The sequence below is a fragment of the Gopherus evgoodei genome, chromosome 19 (assembly GCF_007399415.2).
Source record: "Gopherus evgoodei ecotype Sinaloan lineage chromosome 19, rGopEvg1_v1.p, whole genome shotgun sequence".
Taxonomy (NCBI): Eukaryota; Metazoa; Chordata; order Testudines; family Testudinidae; genus Gopherus; species Gopherus evgoodei.
In genome coordinates this window covers 1,388,909-1,410,328 of record NC_044340.1, presented here as the reverse complement: position 1 = coordinate 1,410,328, position 21,420 = coordinate 1,388,909, and the positions used below count along the sequence as shown (strand labels likewise).

General features: G+C 44.4%; 2 protein-coding genes across 6 annotated transcripts in view; one reads left to right on the top strand and one right to left on the bottom strand.

The window, feature by feature from the left end:
* Positions 1 to 15,420, bottom strand: part of AP3M2 (adaptor related protein complex 3 subunit mu 2) — a 41,711-nt gene extending 26,291 nt beyond the window's left edge. For 2 of the 3 annotated variants that reach the window (XM_030538089.1, XM_030538087.1), the window contains exon 1: positions 7,641 to 7,801. The gene's annotated coding sequence lies outside the window, so the exon portion shown is untranslated. Of the gene's footprint in view, positions 1 to 7,640; positions 7,802 to 9,014; positions 9,093 to 12,330; positions 12,507 to 13,225 lie in introns of those variants that run through there. The other variant, XM_030538088.1, reaches the window with a different exon arrangement.
* A 476-nt stretch (positions 15,421 to 15,896) lies between these two features.
* KAT6A (lysine acetyltransferase 6A) overlaps positions 15,897 to 21,420 on the top strand; it is a 76,574-nt gene continuing 71,050 nt past the window's right edge. For 2 of the 3 annotated variants that reach the window (XM_030538610.1, XM_030538607.1), the window contains exons 1-2: positions 15,897 to 15,987; positions 17,578 to 18,511. In XM_030538610.1, coding sequence (XP_030394470.1) covers positions 17,909 to 18,511 — 603 coding nt within the window. In that variant the 5' untranslated portion in view covers positions 15,897 to 15,987; positions 17,578 to 17,908. The remainder of the gene's footprint in view (positions 15,988 to 17,577; positions 18,512 to 21,420) is intronic. The other variant, XM_030538609.1, reaches the window with a different exon arrangement.

The window sequence follows — 21,420 nt, the reverse complement described above, 5'->3', positions numbered from 1 at the left end:
CTATCCTCCATGAACTTATCCAGTTCTTTTTTGAACCCTGGTATAGTCTTGGCATTCACAACATCCTCTGGCAAGGAGTTCCACAAGTTGACTGTGTGTTGTTAAAAAATACTTCCTTTTGTTTGTTTTAAACCTGCTGCCTATTAATTTTATTTAGTGACTCCTAGCTCTCATGAGGAGTAAATAACACTTTCTTATTTACTTTCTCCACACCAGTGATGATTTTATAGACCTCTATCATATCCCCGCCTTAGTCATCTCTTCTCCAAACTGAAAAGTCCCAGTCTTATTAATCTCTCCTCATATAGAAGTCATTCCATACCACTAATAATTTTTGTTGCCCTTTTCTAAAACTTTTCCAATTCCAATATATCTTTTTTGAGATGGGGTGATCACATCTACAGGCAGTATTCAAGATGTGAGCATACCATGGATTTACATAGAGGCAATATGATATATTTTGTCTTATTATCTACGCCTTTCTTAATGATTCCCAACATTCTGTTCACTTTTTTGACCTTCACTGCACATTGAGTGGATGTTTTCAGAGAATTATTCACAATGATTCCAAGATCTCTTTCTTGAATGATAACAGCTAATTTAGACACCATCATTTTATATATATAGCTGGGATTATGTTTTCCAGTGTGCATTAGTTTGCATTTATCAACACTGAATTTCATCAGCCATTTTGTTCCCCAGTCACCCAGTTTTGTGACATTCTTTTCGAGCTCTTTGCAGTCTGGTTGGGACTTAACTATCTTGAGTAGTTTTATATCATCTGCAAATTTTGCCACCTCACTGTTTACCCCTTCTTCCAAATCATTTATGAATATGTTGCATAGGACTGGTCCCAGTACAGACCCCTGGGGGACACCACTACTTACCTCTCTCCATTCTGAAAACTAACCATTTATTCCAACCCTCTGTTTACTATCTTTTAACGAGTTACCAATCCATGAGAGGACCTTCCCTCTTATCCCATGACAGCTTAGTTTGCTTAAGAGCCTTTGGTGATGGACCTTGTCAAAGGCTTTCTGAAAATCTAAGTACACTGTGTCCACTGGATCCTCCTTGTCCATGCTTGTTGACCCCCCTCAAAGAATTCTAGTAGATCGGTGAGGCATGATTTCCCTTCACAAAAACCATGTTGTTGTTTCCCCAATAAATTATGTTCATCTATGTGTCTGACAATTAATGCTTTTTGAGTTCCTGAGGGTTTGTCTACACTTAAAATGCTCATAGACTCATAGACTCTAGGACTGGAAGGGACCTCGAGAGGTCATCGAGTCCAGTCCCCTGCCCTCATGGCAGGACCAAATACTGTCTAAATCATCCCTAATAGACATTTATCTAACCTACTCTTAAATATCTCCAGCGATGGAGATTCTACAACTTCCCTAGGCAATCTATTCCAGTGTTTAACTACCCTGACAGTTAGGAACTTTTTCCTAATGTCTAACCTAAATCTCCCTTGCTGCAGTTTAAGCCCATTGCTTCTTGTTCTATCATTGGAGGCTAAGGTGAACAAGTTTTCTCCCTCCTCCTGATGACACCCTTTTAGATACCTGAAAACTGATATCAGGTACCCTCTCAGTCTTCTCTTTTCCAAACTAAATAAACCCAATTCCTTCAGCCTTCCTTCATAGGTCATGTTCTCAAGACCTTTAATCATTCTTGTTGCTCTTCTCTGGACCCTCTCCAATTTCTCCACATCTTTCTTGAAATGCGGTGCCCAGAACTGGACACAATACTCCAGTTGAGGCCTAACCAGCGCAGAGTAAAGCGGAAGAATGACTTCTCGTGTCTTGTTTACAACACACCTGTTAATGCATCCCAGAATCATGTTTGCTTTTTTTGCAACAGTATCACACTGTTCACTCATATTAAGCTTGTGGTCCACTATGACCCCTAGATCTCTTTCTGCCATACTCCTTCCTAGACAGTCTCTTCCCATTCTGTATGTGTGAAACTGATTGTTCCTTCCTAAGTGGAGCACTTTGCATTTATCTTTATTGAACTTCATCCTGTTAACCTCAGACCATTTCTCCAATTTGTCCAGATCATTTTGAATTTTGACCCTGTCCTCCAGAGCAGTTGCAATCCCTCCCAGTTTGGTATCGTCCGCAAACTTAATAAGCGTACTTTCTATGCCAACATCTAAATCGTTGATGAAGATATTGAACAGAACCGGTCCCAAAACAGACCCCTGCGGAACCCCACTTGTTATACCTTTCCAGCAGGATTGGGAGCCATTAACAACTACTCTCTGAGTACGGTTATCCAGCCAGTTATGCACCCACCTTATAGTAGCCCCATCTAAATTGTACTTTCCTAGCTTATCTATAAGAATATCATGCGAAACTGTATCAAATGCCTTACTAAAGTCTAGGTATATCACATCCACCGCTTCTCCCTTATCCACAAGGCTCGTTATCCTATCAAAGAACGTTATCAGATTAGTTTGACACGATTTGTTCTTTACAAATCCATGCTGGCTATTCCCTATCACCTTACCACCTTCCAAGTGTTTGCAGATGATTTCTTTGATTACCTGCTCCATTATCTTCCCTGGCACAGAAGTTAAACTAACTGGTCTGTAGTTTCCTGGGTTGTTTTTATTTCCCTTTTTATAGATGGGCACTATATTTGCCCCCTTCCAGTCTTCTGGAATCTCCCCCGTCTCCCATGATTTCCCAAAGATAATAGCTAGAGGCTCAGATACCTCCTCTATTAACTCCTTGAGTATTCTAGGATGCATTTCATCAGGCCCTGGTGACTTGCAGGCATCTAACTTTTCTAAGTGCTTTTTTACTTGCTCTTGCCTTATTTTCTCTTCTAAACCTACCCTCTTCCCGTAAGCATTCACTATACTAGACATTCCTTCAGACTTCTCAGTGAAGACCGAAACAAAGAAGTCATTAAGCATCTCTGCCATTTCCGAGTCTCCCGTTACTGTTACCCTCTCCTCATTGAGCAGTGGGCCTACCCTGTCCTTAGTCTTCCTCTTGCTTCTAATGTATTGATAAAAAGTCTTCTTGTTTCCCTTTATTCCCATAGCTAGTTTGAGTTCATTTTGTGCCTTTTCTTTTCTAATCTTGCCTCTGCATTCCTGTGTTATTTGCCTATATTCATCCTTCGTGATCTGACCTAGTTTCCATTTTTTATATGCCGCCTTTTTATTTTGTAGGTCACGCAAGATCTCAAGGGTAAGCCAAGGTGGTCTTTTGCCACATTTTCTATCTTTCCTAACCATCGGAATAACTTGCTTCTGGGCCCTTAATAGCGTCCCTTTGAAAAACTGCCAACTTTCCTCAGTTGTTTTTCCCCTCAGTTTTAATTCCCATGGGACCTTGCCTATCAGCTCTCTGAGCTTACCAAAATCCGCCTTCCTGAAATCCATTGTCTCTATTCTGCTGTACTCCTTTCTACCCTTCCTTAGAATTGCAAATTCTATGATTTCATGATCACTTTCACCCAAGCTTCCTTCTACTTTTAAATTCTCAACAAGTTCCTCCCTGTTGGTTAAAATCAAGTCTAGAACAGCTTCCCCCCTAGTAGCTTTATCAATTTTCTGAAATAAAAAGTTGTCTGCAATGCAGTCCAGGAACTTATTGGATAGTCTGTGCCCCGCGGTGTTATTTTCCCAACATATATCTGGATAGTTGAAGTCCCCCATCACCACCAAATCTTGGGCTTTGGATGATTTTGTTAGTTGTTTGAAAAAAGCCTCATCCACCTCTTCCACCTGATTAGGTGGCCTGTAGTAGACTCCCAGCACGACATCACCTGTGTTTTTTACCCCTTTTAGCCTAACCCAGAGACTCTCCACACTTCCGTCTCCTATGTCCATCTCCATCTGCAGCTGCAGCACTTCAGTATAAATACTGCCTATGCTGATGGGAGAAGTCCTCCCATCACTGTAGACCTCCCCAAGAGGCAGTAGCTAGGTTGATAGAAGAATTCTTCCATTGACCTAGTGCTGGTCTACACCAGGGTTAGGTTGGTATAGCGATGTCTCTCAGGGGTATGGATTTCCCTGAGAAACATAGCTATACCGTTGTAAATTCCTAATGTAGACCAGGCCTTAATTGTACATTTCTTACCCGAGATAGGCAAGGTGAGTGAGGTAATATATTTTATTGGACCAACTTCTGTTGGGGAGAGAATCTGGTCCAATAAAACCTATGACCTCACACAGTTTGTCTCTCTAATATCCTGGGACTGACATGGCTACAACTACAACTACATTGCACGCAACATTTCTTATCTTGACATCTTTGGATTTCTTTCAAGTGTAACCTTAACTAGGAATTTTGTGGATTTATTATGCTTCATTTGGGGATAATTATAATATCCCTATTAGTTATATTTTTACCCTTAATTTACTAATATGTATTCTCAAACTCAGTTCCACCTTCTTGTAGGTTTTATTTTGTCTGTGAATACATATATGACTCCCTTTTAAGAACTATCCCTACTATCTCTGCAGGAAAGTCCTTTCCTCTTCCCCAAGATCAGGGGTGAGGCATACCTGGATGGTCAGTGTTTGTGGAAAGCTTGCCCTGCTGTTCTGCTTTAGCTAAACAGAAGACCAAGTCAACACCTTTCACAAGCACTAAATCTACACAATTTTTTAAAGCCAAAGGTTCTATACAAATTAGCTGATTAAATCATTTGCACAAAACATCTCACATGGAACTGCACAAAACTTGATAGCTATAACCATTCCCTATTTTCTGCACAAGTCAACCGCAGTGCTGGGCATTTGCGAATACCGAGGCATTGCTATGAAAAAAGGCCAAAACATAAATGAACTCTAAAATAAAGCATGAAATCTCACAGACATGGCCACATAACCGCATTGTAACAAACTGTAAAAAGTCCATGACTTTTCACAAACATAATTAAATCAGTGTCTAATTGGGATTATTAGGGCTTTTATCTTCTACTCTCTATTGGATAAAATTGAGAGTTCCTGCAGTTTGAAAGGTTCTTAATCTGTATTGATGAAGTCTGCCTCAAATATTATGAGCTGGTCTACAGACTTTTTGATTGAGAGCTGAATGCAGAAGGTCATCTTTTCTACAATGGTTTTTCATCCCTAGAATGGTCAGAAGTTTCAGTCTGTCCTTCCAGACTTTGACATTTTCATAGTAACCTAACTAACCTTGACCAGGAGAACCAAAATGAACTGTTCTCCCCCATCCCTTTCTTAGTACAAAGACCACACAGGCCTCCTCAATCCCTAAGGTATTGGCCAGTCTGGAAGCAATGAAGATTAGCCAGTGTCCTAAAGTTTATTAATTGCTCTTAGTTTATTCATTGTACAACAGCCAGAATCCTTCAGCAAGGAGAGATTTAAAATAAAGATGTATTATTTATTATAGTATATTTATATTTTCTATTATACATTAAGGTCCTGACCACTCATGAACATTAAAGATCCTGCGATGCTTTTCATAACATTATGGATATTAACCCAGATGTCCTGGCCAAATTCCAGCTTAGGAACTACATCCTGCCTTCCTAAATGCGCCCTCTGCAGTTGGATATAGGATTCCTCTTCACTCCCTCTCCAAAACTGTTATGCAGTGTTAATGTGTACTGTCAGACAGCTGCTGTCTTTGACCTCAAAGCAGATGCACGTCAGTTTTGGGTGAAGTGATCCTTGAGTAGAGCTTGTGTATCTGTTTAAGTCTGTAAACTATTTGGGATCCTTGGCTGAAAAGAGCTCTCAGCGGTAAGAAGAAGAAAGAGCCAATTTAAATGCCAGATCATCATTATGCCTCTAATATAGCACAGCTATGGGTCAAGGGGTTTAAAACTCTATGGGCTTGTCTACATCAGAAAGTTGCAGCGCTGGTGAGGGAGTTACAGCGCTGCAACTTAGAAGGTGTACACATCTGCAGGGCACCACCAGCGCTGCAACTCCCTGTTTGCAGCGCTGGCCGTACTCCCGTTTTGTCTCGGGTGTAGAGGATCCAGCGCTGGTGATCCAGCGCTGGTAATCCAATGTAGACAGTTACCAGCGCTTTTCTTGACCTCCGTGGAAGGAGGAAGCCTCTGGTAATCAAGCTGGTTTCCTTTCCCGGTTTGCTCTCTCGGTCCCGGAGCCAGCCAGCAAACCGCGGGGAAGGAGACCTGCTTGCTCGGGGTTCCAGGACCGAGAGAGCAAACCGGGAAAGGAAACCAGCTTCGCCGCGGTTTGCTCTCTCGGTCCCGGAGCCAGCCAGCAAACCGCGGGGAAGGAGACCTGCTTGCTCGGGGTTCCGGGACCGAGAGAGCAAACCGGGAACGCCGCGGTTTGCTCTCTCGGTCCCAGAACCCAGAGCAAGCAGGTCTCCTTCCCCGCGGTTTGCTGGCTGGCTCCGGGACCGAGAGAGCAAACCGCGGCGTTCCCGGTTTGCTCTCTCGGTCCCGGAACCCCGAGCAAGCAGGTCTCCTTCCCCGCGGTTTGCTGGCTGGCTCCGGGACCGAGAGAGCAAACCGCGGCAAAGCTGGTTTCCTTTCCCGGTTTGCTCTCTCGGTCCGGAACCCCCCTTGAAGCCGCCCAACAGCGCTGCAGTGTGGCCACATCTAACACCACTTGCAGCGCTGGTTGCTGTAAGTGTGGCCACTCTGCAGCGCTGGCCCTATACTGCTGTACTAATACAGCTGTAACAACCAGCGCTGCAAAATTTTAGATGTAGACATGGCCTATGTCTGCACAGATCTCACCTTTACATGGATTTTGAGAGAGTTTGACGTTAATTGATCCTAATGGATAATATGTTTATACTAGTAGATTTTATTTGAAGGAGAAACTGTAAACATTTGATATTCAACATAAGGATCTATGTGAATAAAAGCAACATTATTACCAGGTGAAAATGGCTACAGAACAGCAAGGAATGGATAGTAATGCATGCTATTTTTAATCACCATAATATTTGTGGCATTAATGATGCCATACATATTATTATTATCATCAAAATTACTATTAAATAAATACCATTTGTTTGGTTTTGGGTAAACCCCTAAACAAATGGGGTATTTGTTATCGCAATACTTTTCCCTTTTTAAAAGAAACAAGTTTTCCTGCATTGGCTAAGCCTGCTACAGAGCTGTGCCAAACAGAAGATAACAGCAGTAAACTCTGTAAAGAGTTCTGTACAGGTCTTTCTTCTCTATAACTTTGTCATGAAAAATCATGGACACTTCTTTCCCAAGGTAACTTTATTTTAAACAATAAAATATTTTAAGAGCCCTGCCCAGGCAAAGAAAAGCAATGTTAGTATTACTATTTTCTATTCATCTATTTCTAGGGTGACCAGATGTCCCGATTTTATAGGGACAGTCCCATTTTGGGGTCTTTTCTTATATAGGCTCTTATTACCGCCCCCACCCCCATCCCGATTTGTCACATTTGCTGTCTAGTCACCCTATTTCCAAAATCTTGCTATTCTTTTTGCATTTTTCAAAAAAACCCAAATAATTGTACATCTTTTATCTGCAAAAGTTCTCATGCCAACTCATGAGCAGCCCTACAGTAAATTAATGAGCACACAACAAAACAATTTTTGTCAAGGAAATAGATTTCCATTTCAAGTTTCCAAGGAGTTATGGAAAAATAATCATAAAATTATTATGTAAGATACCTTGACAAGATCCTGTGAGCTCTTCTGGCCTTTGAGAGACACCTGGATCAGTTGGGACACTACTCTGAAATTCAGACTTTTCCAGAAAACAGTTGTGTAACTGCTAGTACCTGTGGAGAGCAATTTGCAGTTACACAACTGTTTTCTGCTGCAGAAATGCAGCTTGACTGCTTCTAAGCTGTCAAAGTGGAGACCATATTTCATTCTAAACTAAATAAATGCTCTTCCCAGGATTGCTGGGGATTTTACTATAAACCTAAAGAGGAAACTAAAAGGAGAAGAGTCCAGTGAAAGATGCTTCCAGCGCTGAATTCAGAGTGTTGTTGGTTAGTATAGGAATCAAAGGTCAGCAAAAAGCCACAGCTGAGTTAAAAAGTTCATATCCCAGTGAAAGATGAGTGCAGCCACAGCCAAAGGACTGGGCATTCGAGAAATGATGTTGCCAAAGTGTACATTATCTTGATGGGTAAAACAACTTTTTATTATCTGCAGCATGCCATATGCAATGATCTTGCCGGTGTAACTGTCAGTTTGTGCTGTGAAAATGGAAAGCAGGGTGAGGGGGAGAACAGGCAGTACTTGACTTCTGAAAAAATTCCTTATTTTAATTGTATCACTCTGAACATTTTAAAATTTGATATAATAAATCCAACCTAATGTAATCAGAGAAAGGCATCAGTTTCACGTTTGTGTGTTCAATCCTCTCGGTTTCACTTTCCTTACCTTCAATTCCCAGAAATTATCCTCACCTCTTAATTATCTTTCTCACATTCAGCACCACAGCTATGGGACAACAAAGACCTGTGCAGCACCCCCACACCTGAGTCATGTGGGCTTGGGGGAAAAAGACACTGCAGGAAGGAGCCAGCTTGGAGAGAGGCGGGGAGGGGAAAGGGAGGAGGCTGAGAAATTCTTAAGCCTGCAAGAGCAGATGCAGAAGTCGCTGGAACAGGGACTTGTGGACACGGATGTCAGAATCCTTCCTGGTTTTGGACTCTGCCCTTCAGCTGCTTACTCCAAGAACTTCTGCCCCCCTTCTGTCTCTTCCACCTGCCCTGAATGCTCCCCTCCCTGCCTTCGCCTGCCCACTGTGTTTTCATTTAGCTAATCCTGTAACAATTCCCCCGAAGAATTAAACAACAACCCATCAGATCCCCACAAAACAATCTTGACACCGGCATGACATTTGCAAACCATCATTCTGCTTGTGTGTTCTGTCTTTTCCCCTAACCTTTGCCTGTGCTGTCAATTTAAACTGAAAACCCTTCAGGGCAGGGACTGTCTATTACTCTGTACAGTGCCTAGCACAATGGGACCTTGTTCTCAGTTGTTCCCCAGACAGTATCATAATGCAAATAATAAATAGTTACTCACCCAAACAGTCCCTTTTAACTTGGATAAATTATTGTAGTTAGTGTTAAACAAGTTCCTTTTGCCCCAAAAGAGAAGTTTCTGAATTCAAGACATTAAATGGAAAGAAAATTAGAAAAAATCACAAGTTTACTTTACTAATTCTCTGTCTCAAAACAGCTTACAAGAATAGGACAAACCTATTCTTGCTTTTATTAAAATATATATTTAAATACAAGAAAGTCCATCCAAAACTACAGAAGATCCCTGTCCTGCAAGTTATTGGTCAAAATCATAAAACTGTCTATAACACTGTATAGATAAAATTGTGCTTCCATGAATATACAAATCAAAAGTCAGATCTAAAGCAAACTAAACTTTCTAAAAAGAACAGGAGTACTTGTGGCATCTCAGAGACTAACAAATTTATTTGAGCATAAGCTTTTGTGGGCTACAACATCCGATGAAGTGGGCTGTAGCCCACGAAAGCTTATACTCAAATAAATTTGTTAGTCTCTAAGGTGCCACAAGTACTCCTGTTCTTTTTATGGATACAGACTAACACGCCTGCTATTCTGAAACCTAAAGTTTCTAAGGAACTGTGAATAACACAGGGAATGAGAGCATACAGAACATGCAACACAAAACAAAAAAGCAAATCAAACTTGCAAAGGCAAACGACATTATCTAGAGTGAATGTCCTGAATCCTGGAAAATGAGATTTTCCTCAGATCTTAGGTGTGCTGCTTCAGCATCAGAGAGGTGCAGCACAGATAAGAACCAAGCCCCAATCTTGCAATTAGAACCATGAAGAAGAGTCCCTGTGCTCATACAGAGCCCCACTGACTTTGAGACCTAAGTTTGTATACAGATCCTGAGTCTTTCCAGGACAGAAGGCTTACACACATCAGCTTGTAATGTATTACCTTTTCAGGGAAAAAAAATAAAAGGATGATGTGACGTCAGAAACTCAACACAAATTAGAGTCCCAAAATATTTGAGCTAGAGAGCATCCCCAACACATTCCCTCTTCTTAGGCTATGTATACACTATGGGTGCTACAGTGCTGCAACTATACCACTGTAGTGCCATAGTGTAGATGCTTCCTACAGCAATGCAAAGGGTTTTTCCATCAAGGTAGGTAATCCACTTCCCAGGGCAGTGGTAGCTAGATTGATGGAGAAATTCTTCTGTCGATCTAGCCATGTCTACATTGGTGGGTAGATGAGCTTAACTGTGATGCTAAGGGTGTGAATTTTTCACACCTCTGAGTGCCCTACCTGTGTCGACTTAAAAGTTAACAGTAGATCAGGCCTTACTCTTTTACACCCTCTGCAACAAAAGACTGAGGCCTGGGATGCACTTAAAACTTAGGCTGGCACAGCAAGGCTGCTCAAGGTCTGAAAAATCCACACTTCTGAGCACCGTAGCTATGCAGAGTGCACCCCTGGTGTAGATACAGCTAAGGCAACGGAAGAATGCTTTCGTCAACCTAGTTACCATTGCTCAGGGAGGTAAAAACAGTCTCCAGTTTGTTCCATCTTCATCATGCCAGCACAACCCACAAACTGAATGTTTATCTGAATTGTCAGAAGGTGAGGCATGAAGTAGAACTGGTCTATCTAGGTGTGACCTTAGACGGCACACTGAGTTACTATGTCCACCTGAAGAAGACAGCAGCTAAAGTTACAATCTTCTTAGCAAACTGCAGGTTCATCATGAGGTGCTCGTGCGCCAACTTTGCAGACGTCAGCTCTTGCCACTTAGTAATCAGTGGTAGAGTACTGTGCACCAGTTTGGAGTCGATCATCACACACCAAACTGGTGGATTCGCAGTTACATGCTGCCATGCGTATCATCTCCAGCATCCTGCATCCAACTCCACTCCCATGGCTTCCAGTTCTGAGCAATATTACTCCTCCTCCTAACAGATGAGAGGATAAGAGCCAGGCAGGCAGGTGTGGGGACCCACGGCGGACTCTCTACCTGCCTGTGGTGCAAGGGGCCCGAGCCGTCCCTGGCCCGTGTCCCTACTCCCAGGGCTTCCTGCCTGCCCAGGGCAGATGGAGGGTCCGCGACTCCAAGGCTCCTCACAGCTGCCCACGCAGCTCTTACCATGGCCAGGCTGCGGCTCCAAGGCTCTACCCCATGTCCGGAGCTAGGTTGGGGAGAGCTGCGCGGGCAGCTGTGGGGAACCAGCATGGAGTCGCGGACCCTCTTCCTGCACCGGAGAGTGGGGACATGGGCCAGGGATTGCTTTCAGACCCCCACTCCCTGGGCAGGTGGAGGGTCCACTGCGGCTCCCCACAACTGCCCGGGCTCCCCGGCCGGCCTCCACACTGGTTTGGCCATGGGGTGGAGCCTCAAGAGGAAGAGGAGGGGAAGGGAGTGGGGTCTGCCCAGGCGAAAAGTGGGAGGGCCAGGCCCATCCACTTTCAACAAGTAGGAGGGCTATGACCCGCTAGTTCTGGCACCACTGGCCCAGGGCCCCAGCCACAGGGGAAGGAAGAGCCGCAGCAGAATGCAGTGGGAAGCAGGAGGGAGCCTGGGGATGGAGTGTGGGTGGGGCCATGCAGGCAGTTTGGGTAGGCTGAGCTTTCCCCTGACTTTGATGCCCACTGCCCTGCCCAAAACAGGACATAGCTACCAACTTTTCATTAATTTACTTGTACTAGAAGAGGTAGTAGTACAACAAAGAGATGTAGCATTATCTGCGTTTCATTTTCATTCATTCATTCATTCATTCATTCAAACAAACTGCTCTGCATGGCCCACTCTTGCCTGTGTACATAGGGGTGGTTCCTTGAATCCCCCTGAGAGATTTCGATGAAACATTCATGGAGGTACTCTGCAGTCCTCTCCTGAAGGTTTCTAGGGATGGCAGCATTATTTCTTCCTCAAGGGTGGGACATTTTCCCATGTTAGTCAGCTGTAACTTCAGCAGGCATCATTATAGAACACAGGCTAGCAGTATCTGGGCCCAGGCAGCTTCAGGATGCCAGCAGCAGCTGTGTTCTCCATGCCTTTGTTACACTCAGGAGTGAGATAACAGATAAAATGACCACTGCCTGTGGAAAATGGTGCCAGTATTCAGTACCATTGCTCAGTACTCATAGTGGCATGCAAGTGAGCAATTCCCTCCTCATCTCCCTTACTCCTGGTAGGCTATACTCACCACAACTGGTGCTGTGAGTGGGGCCATGCACAAGCACTCTGAAGCAGAAGTGTCAATAAGCATGTCTTATTTAAATCTTTAGGGGAGCAACGGAGGGGAGCACTGAATCTTAACTTTTACTTTCTCTTGTGACTATATTGACAATGCTACCTCTGTGTGTTTTACCTGCAGCTGCTGCTGTTGCGGCCTTAAGGGGTTCCCTTTCCACACCTATGGGAAGGGGAGTCAGATAAGGAGAAAAAAAGAGGATGACTCAGGATGACATGTTCAGTGCGATCCTGCAAGCTGGTGCTGCATCAGACGGTTAGCACAGGGCCTGGAGGGTGAACACTGCAAACAGCCTGGAGAAGGAAAGACCAAACAGGATTAGGAATTTCAGCAGTAAAAGCAGAGGGAGATGCACCGGGATCTTATGGGGCTTCTCCAGCAGCAAACACAGATGCTGCAGACTCTTGTGGACCTACATGTTCGACAGTTATAGGCTCGCCTCCCATAGCAGTCCATGGAGAATATTACATCATCTCCCTAAAGCGCCCTCAACATTCATCATGATATCAGGGGCCACATCTCTACCCCTACCATTTCACCCCATGGGACATTAAGGACAATCACAGCTTCACAGGCACTGACCTGTGAAAGTCATGGTTGCTACATGTGTAGGTAAAATGGCATGAATGTTTTTTCCCTTTGTTAAGGTCCGTTCCATTAATGTTATTAAGTTGTTAATGTATTTGTTTTTCAACTGCACACAGTTTTCTTTGCATGGTTATTGTTACTGAATAAAATTCTATTATTTGGAAATTAATCTTTATTAGTTCACAGCATATGGTGCGGAGTGCCAAGCAGTTCTGAAAGCACCCTCTTGTTACTTTATAGGTATGACACAACCCATATGACCAGAAACAGTGTAAAAATCCTAAATGTACAGCAAGCATCGAAAAATTCATAGGTGAATTAACAGCACTATATTCATAAGTGTACCCCACATAATTCCTAATAGGCCCTAAAACAGCAGGGCCAGGTAGAGCACAGTACAACACAATACATTACTATGGCTTACCATTAAAGAGCTCTTTCAAAGCCGCCCTGAGCCGTATAGATCTGAGCTGAGCTTTTCTAATAGCCCTTGTGTCTGGCTGTTCAAACTCAGCAGTGAGCCGCTCTACCTCAACCATCCACCCTGGTGGCAACTTTTTTCCCTTTGCTTTACAAATATGCAGGACACAGCAGGAAGCTATAACCACTGGGATTTTTTTTAAACCGAGATCCATTCTTGTGAGTAAACAACGTCAGTGTCCCTTCAAACCATCAAAAGCACATTCAACTGTCATTCTGCACCTCCTGAGCTGGTAGTCAACTCTTTCCTTGGTGCTATTGAGATGGCTGGTTTACAGCTTCATGAGCCGGGGACAAAGGGTAGACTGGGTCCTCCAAGATCACTATTGGCAATTCAACATCACCATAGCTAATTTGCCAGTTGGGCAAGAAAGTCTCTATTTGTAGCTTTCTGAACAGTCCTGCGTTCTTAAAGATGCAAGCATCATTGACCTTCCACGACCGGCTAAAATTGATGTCAGTGAAGCATCCCCAGCAATCCACCAATGCTTGCATAACCATAAAAAAATAGCCCTTTCTGTTGATATACTCTGTGGCAAGGTGGTTTGGTACCAAAATAGGGATGTATGTGCTGTCTATTGCTCCACCGCAGTTTGGGAACCTCACTGCTGAAAATCCATCCACTATGTCCTGCACATTGGTGAGTGTCACAGTCCTGCATAGCAAGAGATGATTAATGGCCCTGCACACTTGCATGACAACAGATCCCACAGTGGATTTTCCATCTCCAAAATGACTTCCTAATGATTGGTAGCAATCCGGCTCTGCGAGGTTCCACAGTGCAATTGCCACTAGCTTCTCTACTGCCAGTGCAACTCTCATTTTGGTGTCCCTGCACTGGAGGTCTGGGGCGCGCTCAGCACACACATCCAGAAATGCGACCTTGTACATTTGGAAGTTCTACAGACAATGCTCCTCATCTCAAGCCTGTATTACGATGCAATCCCATGCAGATGCAGTGCTCCACCAACAGAAGCTGCTCTGTGAATGCCATTGACAACCTTGAATTGTTTCTTTCTATATCCCTCAGCAATTTGTCCTCCAATAACTCATCATGTTCCCTGCTCTTTCAGTTCTTCTTACAGCTCTGCCAATACTGGAGGAATGCGTGTCCTGTGCTTGTAATGCTTATGACAATAGTGGAGAGCTCCATGCAACTGTCAGAAATGACTGATAGTGAGAATGGCTGCGTGGGTTTGTGGGATTTTTAAAAAAGGTCTGAAAAGTATGGGATATAGGTGACATTATGGGATGGAGACAGTTGCATGCTGGGAGGTTAACCCCTTGCTCCCAGTCACCCCTGCACAACCCCTTTCTACCCCACAATGCATTGCCAAAACTTTCCAAAAGACAGTGTGCTGGATGGTGTCAGGTTGCACACTGGGATACCGACCCATGGTGCACTGCACTGTGCATTGACACAAGCACTCCTGGTGAGTATGTGCAGCACTGACACAAGAAGCCAAGTATGCATGAGTACAAGTGCTATACTAACTGTGGCAGTTTTATGCTAACATCACTTGTGTCAATCAAAGTTCGTAGTGTAAAAATGGCACCACTCTTACATATTTAAAAAGTTTAAGGTCAGGTCTACACAAAGTTAAGTCAACCCAGCTACATCGCTCAGGGGTGTGAAAAATCCACACCCCTGAGTGATGCAGTTAAGCAGACCTAACCACTGGAGTAGACCAGTGCTAAGTCATTTGAAAGATTCTTCCATTGACCTGGCAACCATCTCCTGGAGAAAATGGATTAACTATAGTGACGGAAGAACCTCTCCTGTTGCAAAAGTGAGTGTCTACACTGAAGCGCAGCAGCTGTGCCACTGTAGCATTTCAAGAGTAGATGAGCTCTAAGTTTAGCAGATGCTGTTTATCATCCTCCACAGTTACTGTTGAAATAGAAAGTATTTCTTTAATATTGTAAGACATGAATATGCCATGCCGCTTCTTTACAAATACAGGACAGAAATATTTATTGAACCCCTGTCCATTTTACCATCCCTGCCTAGTACTGGGCCTAGATCATTGCGGGGTTCCTCTAGTCCTGTTAATGATCTGATCACACATTATTCCTCATCCCCTCTCCCTCTAACCCCTCATCCCTCCCTCCAGTTATCCCCTGCCCCATTCCTGCCAACCCTTCCCCAAACCCCATCCACCCCATAACTCCTCCTGCTTGTTCATCCTCTCCCCAAACTCTTCCATCCCCCCAAACCTCCACTCAAGCCTCTCCATCCCTCCCCCCAACCTCCTCCATTCCCCCATAAACAACCCCCTCCCCAACCCTTCTATCCCCCATAAACAGCCCCCTCCCCAAAGTCCCTCCAAACACCCCCGCCCCTCCCCATCCCCCCCTATCCTCTCCTAGACCCTTCTCCCCAACCCCCGTGCCCCTCCCCAATCCCTCTACCCCCCCCCCGACCACTCCCCAGCCCCTCAAACCCCTCCCCCAACTCCTTCCCTCCTCAGGCGGCCCTCTCGGTCCCCTCAGGCGCGCTGCTGCCGGCACGGCACCCGGGCGGCGCCCCGACCCCTCGTAGCCGGGCTATTCTCTCGGCGAATCCCCCTCCCGCCGCAGGCTATTCCCCTCCATCGCCCCCTCCTCCCGCCGCAGCGCTCCGGACCCAAGATGGCCGCCGTGTCAGTTTGGGGCTTCGCCGCCGTCCGGCCTCCGGCTCGCGGTTTGCGTCTCTCGCAGGCCCCGGTAAGTGGCGTCGTCTCGGCCGCTCTTGGCTCCGGTGTCCAGCGCCGCGGGGGCCGAGGGCAGGCGGCTGGCCGGGCCCTGCCGCCCCAGGGACCGGGAGGCCCGTTGGGTGCTCCAGGCCCCGCGGCCTGTTCCGGCCCCGCCGCCGCTCTGCGCCAAGCCCGGGCCCGGCCGCCCCGCTCCCCCGCAGCGCGCTCGAGCCCAGCAACCGAGGCGGCGGCGTCCACTGGAGGCCGCGGATGAGGCCGGCGGCGCGGGCCGCGGCGCTCGGGCTGAGTCGGCCTCCGACTGCGGCTCCTGGTAGCGCGGCTCAGGCGGGCCCGGCGGTGCGGGAAGATCGGTCCGGGCTGGGCTGCCTGTTCTAGGGAGAGGCAGCGCGGTGCCCCCTGGGGTGCCCTCTGCCGCTGGGGCCGGTGCCCTGATTTCCCGAGAGCGGAGTCCCTGCGCCCGAGCAGGGTCCAGGGGGTCCGGCCGGGGGCGCCATCCCGCGGGCTCTTCTGTGCTGTGGGCTATCCTGTAGCGCGGGTGGGGACCGGCTGTGACAGGTGCAGGGGTACTTGTCATGCAGCTGGAGAATGAGTGAGGGGCCATCACCCCAGTGTAACACCAGCCTCAGCCTGGCCTCGCTATTAAGAATGTTCTAGGACAGGGAAATGTCCTGATGGGAGATTGCAGGGTCCCCTTCCCCGGGGTCCAGGTGTGGGGTGACTCAGAGGCATCCCTTGTCAGTTACAGTTTAAATAGAAAGGTGCAACCAGATGTATGTGTGGTCATACCTACCCTTATGTCTGTTATAGTGGTAATACAACTCCTGTTTAAATACTGTTTTCCTTCTGTGTAGATTTTGTTTTAAGCAGAGGTTCTAAACTTCTACCTAGTTATTACACTTAAACCTGGTTGTGGGGGACAAGTGTAGATGATCTAATTTTCATGTTTGAAAATCCTTTGTTATTGGCAGATTCTCTAAAATTACTAGAAAGCAGGATACCAGACAGAAGAGCTAGAGGTATTATGTTGACTAACTTGGAACTTATAAAACTTCTTGTATAAAAATGGTGAAGCTTTCAATAAACTGTTTACAACTCCTTGAATGTCAATGCAAGAGGCAAAACTTACCATCTGCCTGTGGCAGTCGGAATCCTTCAGTTACTTTATATTGAAGTTTCAGGCTAAGGCTATATCTTCACTGCAAAATTAGGTATGTTTATTGCGTCAGGATAGCTGTCATGATGTAAAATTGTAATGGAGATAAGGCACCAGGTAGTTTTTACCTTGATGTAGCTAACTGAGGTCAGCCGTATATCTCCCACCTGGAGTTACGTTGACTAGCTACATGCAGGCAGAAACTACAGTGCTTTGTCTCCAGTAGGATTTTACATTGTTAGCTGTCTCCATGTAAAATCCAAACTTTGTTTTTAAGTGAAGACATAGCCTAAGTGTTACTTCAGCATTGTTACAAAATGTGCTTCAAAACTTCAGTGATAGATTAGAAGAATTTACAATATTCTTGTATATTTGTGACTCTGCAAACTAGAATGGGACACTAATGACTTTCTTTGTGGGCGTGACTATTTTCTCATTTTCTTTCAGATTTAATGTTCCAGTTTTCCTGATGTGAGATTGGAAATCCAAAGTTGAGGTGAGATGTGCTGAGTTCTTTACAACTTTGTGAAAACCTTGCTCTGGAGCTGTTGATGGATTTATTGAAAGCATGAAGAAATTCCTAACAGAATATATCATTTTTCTACTTTCAGTTTAAAAATATTAATGTTTGAGAAACAGAGAGTAATTCAGCTCCAAAAACGTGTATGCTATGGTTAACTGGTTCCCATCCTCCAAAAATCTGTTTTCCCGTGGTGTGAAGCTTATTCAGCATCGGGATAAAGGATAACGACTCTATGGATATACAGAATTCTTCACCATGGTAAAACTCGCTAACCCGCTGTATACGGAGTGGATTTTGGAGGCGATCAAAAAGGTGAAGAAGCAAAAACAACGCCCTTCAGAGGAGAGGATATGCAATGCAGTGTCTTCATCCCATGGTTTGGACCGTAAAACTGTTCTGGAACAACTAGAATTGAGTGTTAAAGATGGAACTATATTAAAAGTTTCCAACAAAGGTCTCAATTCCTACAAGGATCCTGATAATCCTGGGAGAATAGCACTTCCTAAACCTCGAAACCATGGAAAATTGGATGGTAAACCAAACGTGGACTGGAATAAACTGATCAAACGGGCAATTGAGGGCTTGGCAGAGTCCAGTGGTTCATCCTTGAAGAATATTGAACGCTTTTTGAAAGGTCAGAAGGATGTGTCTGCATTGTTTGGAGGTAGTGGCACTTCCATCTTTCACCAGCAATTGCGACTGGCTGTCAAGCGTGCTGTTGGCCATGGCAGACTCCTTAAAGATGGACCTTTGTACCAACTCAACACTAAAGCAGCCATCAATGCTGATGGGAAAGAGAGTTGTGAGTCTCTTTCCTGTCTGCCTCCAGTGTCGCTCCTTCCTCATGAAAAGGATAAGGTAAGAGCCAGGTATACGCCAACATTTCCTTGGAGCTGATGAAACATGATGATACAGGCTCAAAATTTGAGGTCACTCTCTCTTTAATATGTAACTGGTAAGTTGAAAATGAGCAGGAGACATTGAGAACTCTGCAGCAAATGAATAGTTCTGTTGCTTCCCAGTTTCTGAGCATGAGCAGAGAAAACCTCATGGTTGGTAATTTGTGCTTGCCGCTTGAAAACTGCAAATGACAAACTTCCCTCCCCAATATTTATGGTGTTGAATCAAAGGGTTGGTTGGAGACTCTCCAGAATAGAAGGTTGTGTTTATCTGATATGTTTAACTCCATTTACATCAATAGGAAAAGCAGGGAATTATCCTCACATGCGTTCAAATTGGATGGATTATAAAAAAGAAAAAAAAAATGAATTTTATTTTTTTCATTTAGCTACCAGCCCAATTCACTATTTCGGACCTATTTTATTATTTATTTGTATTCTGATAGCATCTAGAAGCCCTAATCAGCTACCTGAGCCCTATTGTGTTAAGTGCTTTCAACACACGCACATAATAAATGACGGTTCTTGCCTCAAAGAATTAAGTTTTAGCTGCTGAAAATCAACAGATGGATAGAGCAAATGGGGGAAGGGGTGGAGGACAGGGAAGGTATTAGTGGAATGGACACTTTTAATGTATCTTAATGAAACCAAATTATTTATATTGTATCATAAAGAAACTCAGGTATAGACTCCTAAAATGAAACACTTATCATCTTCGTTTTAGTGTCTCCTATTCTGTGCATATTTTTGGCCTGTTTCTTTCTATCCCTCTCTCTGTATAAGATTTTTGACCTCTCCAGCTTCAAGATACAGTTGGCAGAGTGAAATTGACACCTAGTTCAGTTCTTTCTTGCCCCTGTTTTACCACTGGGGATGTTATGTCAATGAGTTTGTTTTCAAGTAAAGACAAGAGTTGCCAACAAAGGATCCCTTTGCACTGCAAGTCTCTAATGCCTTCTGCAACAGTGCTGAAAGTGACTTTGTCCCATCCACCCTACTGGCTAAAGTATTTTCAACTCCCAAGGTGGGGAGGGTCTTGTTGCTGACATCCTTTTGTTACTGATGAGATCTCAATGCCTCTCTAATCAGCGTCACAGTCCAGGCAGGGTTCTTTCTTATCGTCTTTACAAGCTTTGAGACCTTGATGGCATTAGGAAGTTTCTTTTCTAAAATTTCCAACTACTGCTACCACTAGTAAAAATCCATCGATGACTATACAGGTGAGAGCATTATTGTAAACAGAGCACTGTTACTTTCAGCACTGTGGGACATTGACCTGAGCTGAGTAGAATTAGAGAACAGTATACTTAATCTCTGTGGCTTCCTGGAGCTCTGTCTACTCTAGTCTAAGCTAATGTTCTTACTACTAGTAAATACTGGTCTACAATTTTTTGTACTAATTTAACAATATCGGTTACTAAACCAAAATAATTTCAGCAGTATGGAAACTGTTTGTACACAAGCAGTAAAACCAGTGGCAGCTGGACTGATAGTAGTAACAGTGGGAAACTGTAGCACATCTTAGTGTCAGCTGTTTGAGAGAGAACATCTAGGCTCTGGAGCTGGTTACATATTAATACTGTGGCATCAGTATGATCCTTCAGTGGGATTATTCTATGGCAGTGTCTTAAAATGAGGTAGTCTAAATGCAGTGAAGGAAAATATGGAATACCACAAATCCTGTGTCTTTTATGTTTTTTTGTCCCCCAAGTATATCCCCTAGTAAAATGTTAATGAAAAGTTCAATAAAGATGTTTAAAAATGCCCAACCCCCTCTAGAAGTACAAACACATGCACTTCCTTGTGACTGCTCAGATCTGGGATTTCTACTGTAACCTTTGCATTGGAGCTATGACAGAAAGTTCATCTGGCCATGTACTGAAGAAAACTATAATGACTAATCCTGCTGACTTTAACCATGCTCCTTCTTGAACTCCACAATGTTTCTCTTCAAATATTCTTGGAGTACACTGCATAACCTATGCTGAGTTTCTAACTAGCTTCACTAGGGTCATTACTGCCTGTCAGGGTGTGTTCTCTTGTTAGCATGTCTTCAAAGTTCTGCCAGTTCTAATTGGTCTGCAGGTCATGGTCATGACATAGTTAAAAACACAGGCATTTGGGTAACTGGGAGGGATGTACTTGTGATGTGACAAAGGCAGGACATCCAACTTTTTGTCTGATATAGTAACAGTTACAATACATGCCAGCATGGCAAACCTTAAATAAATTTATTTGAATGTTAAAGGTTGAGAAAGATATTCTTTGTTTGTTGCCCTTTTGTTTTAATTAATATGATGTTTTTTGTCATCACTGGAGACTTTAGTTCCTTTATCCACAGAACAAATACAGTACGTGTAATGATAGTGCAGCATTCACCTCATAGCCTTTAACTTTGACATAGTGAGACCGCTCAGATTGGGAAGAGCTCAGTCTCCATACTCAATTCAGGGCATGGATTTGCTGCTGAAACTATCAACAAGGTAGTTAATTACCCAAAGACCATAGCTGAGACTGTGTCAACACTGCAATTAAAAACCCACGGCTGACCCGTGTCAGCTGACTTGGATGCTGGGGCCATTTATTTGTGTGTAGACGTTTGGGCTCAGACTGGAGCTCGAGCTCAGGGGTCCTGCGAGGGAGCATGGTCTCAGGGCCCAGGTTCCAACCCGAGCCTGAATATCTACGCTGCAATTAAATGGCTCCATAGCCCGAGCCCGAGTCAACTGACATGGGTCAACCGTGGGTGTTTAATTTCAGTGTAATCATACCTTTTGAGTGTGAAGAACTGTCTAGTAGGAAATGACCTGAGTCACAGTTTATTTCCTTTGTAGACCATGTGTGGAATAGCCATTAGTTGGTGATAAC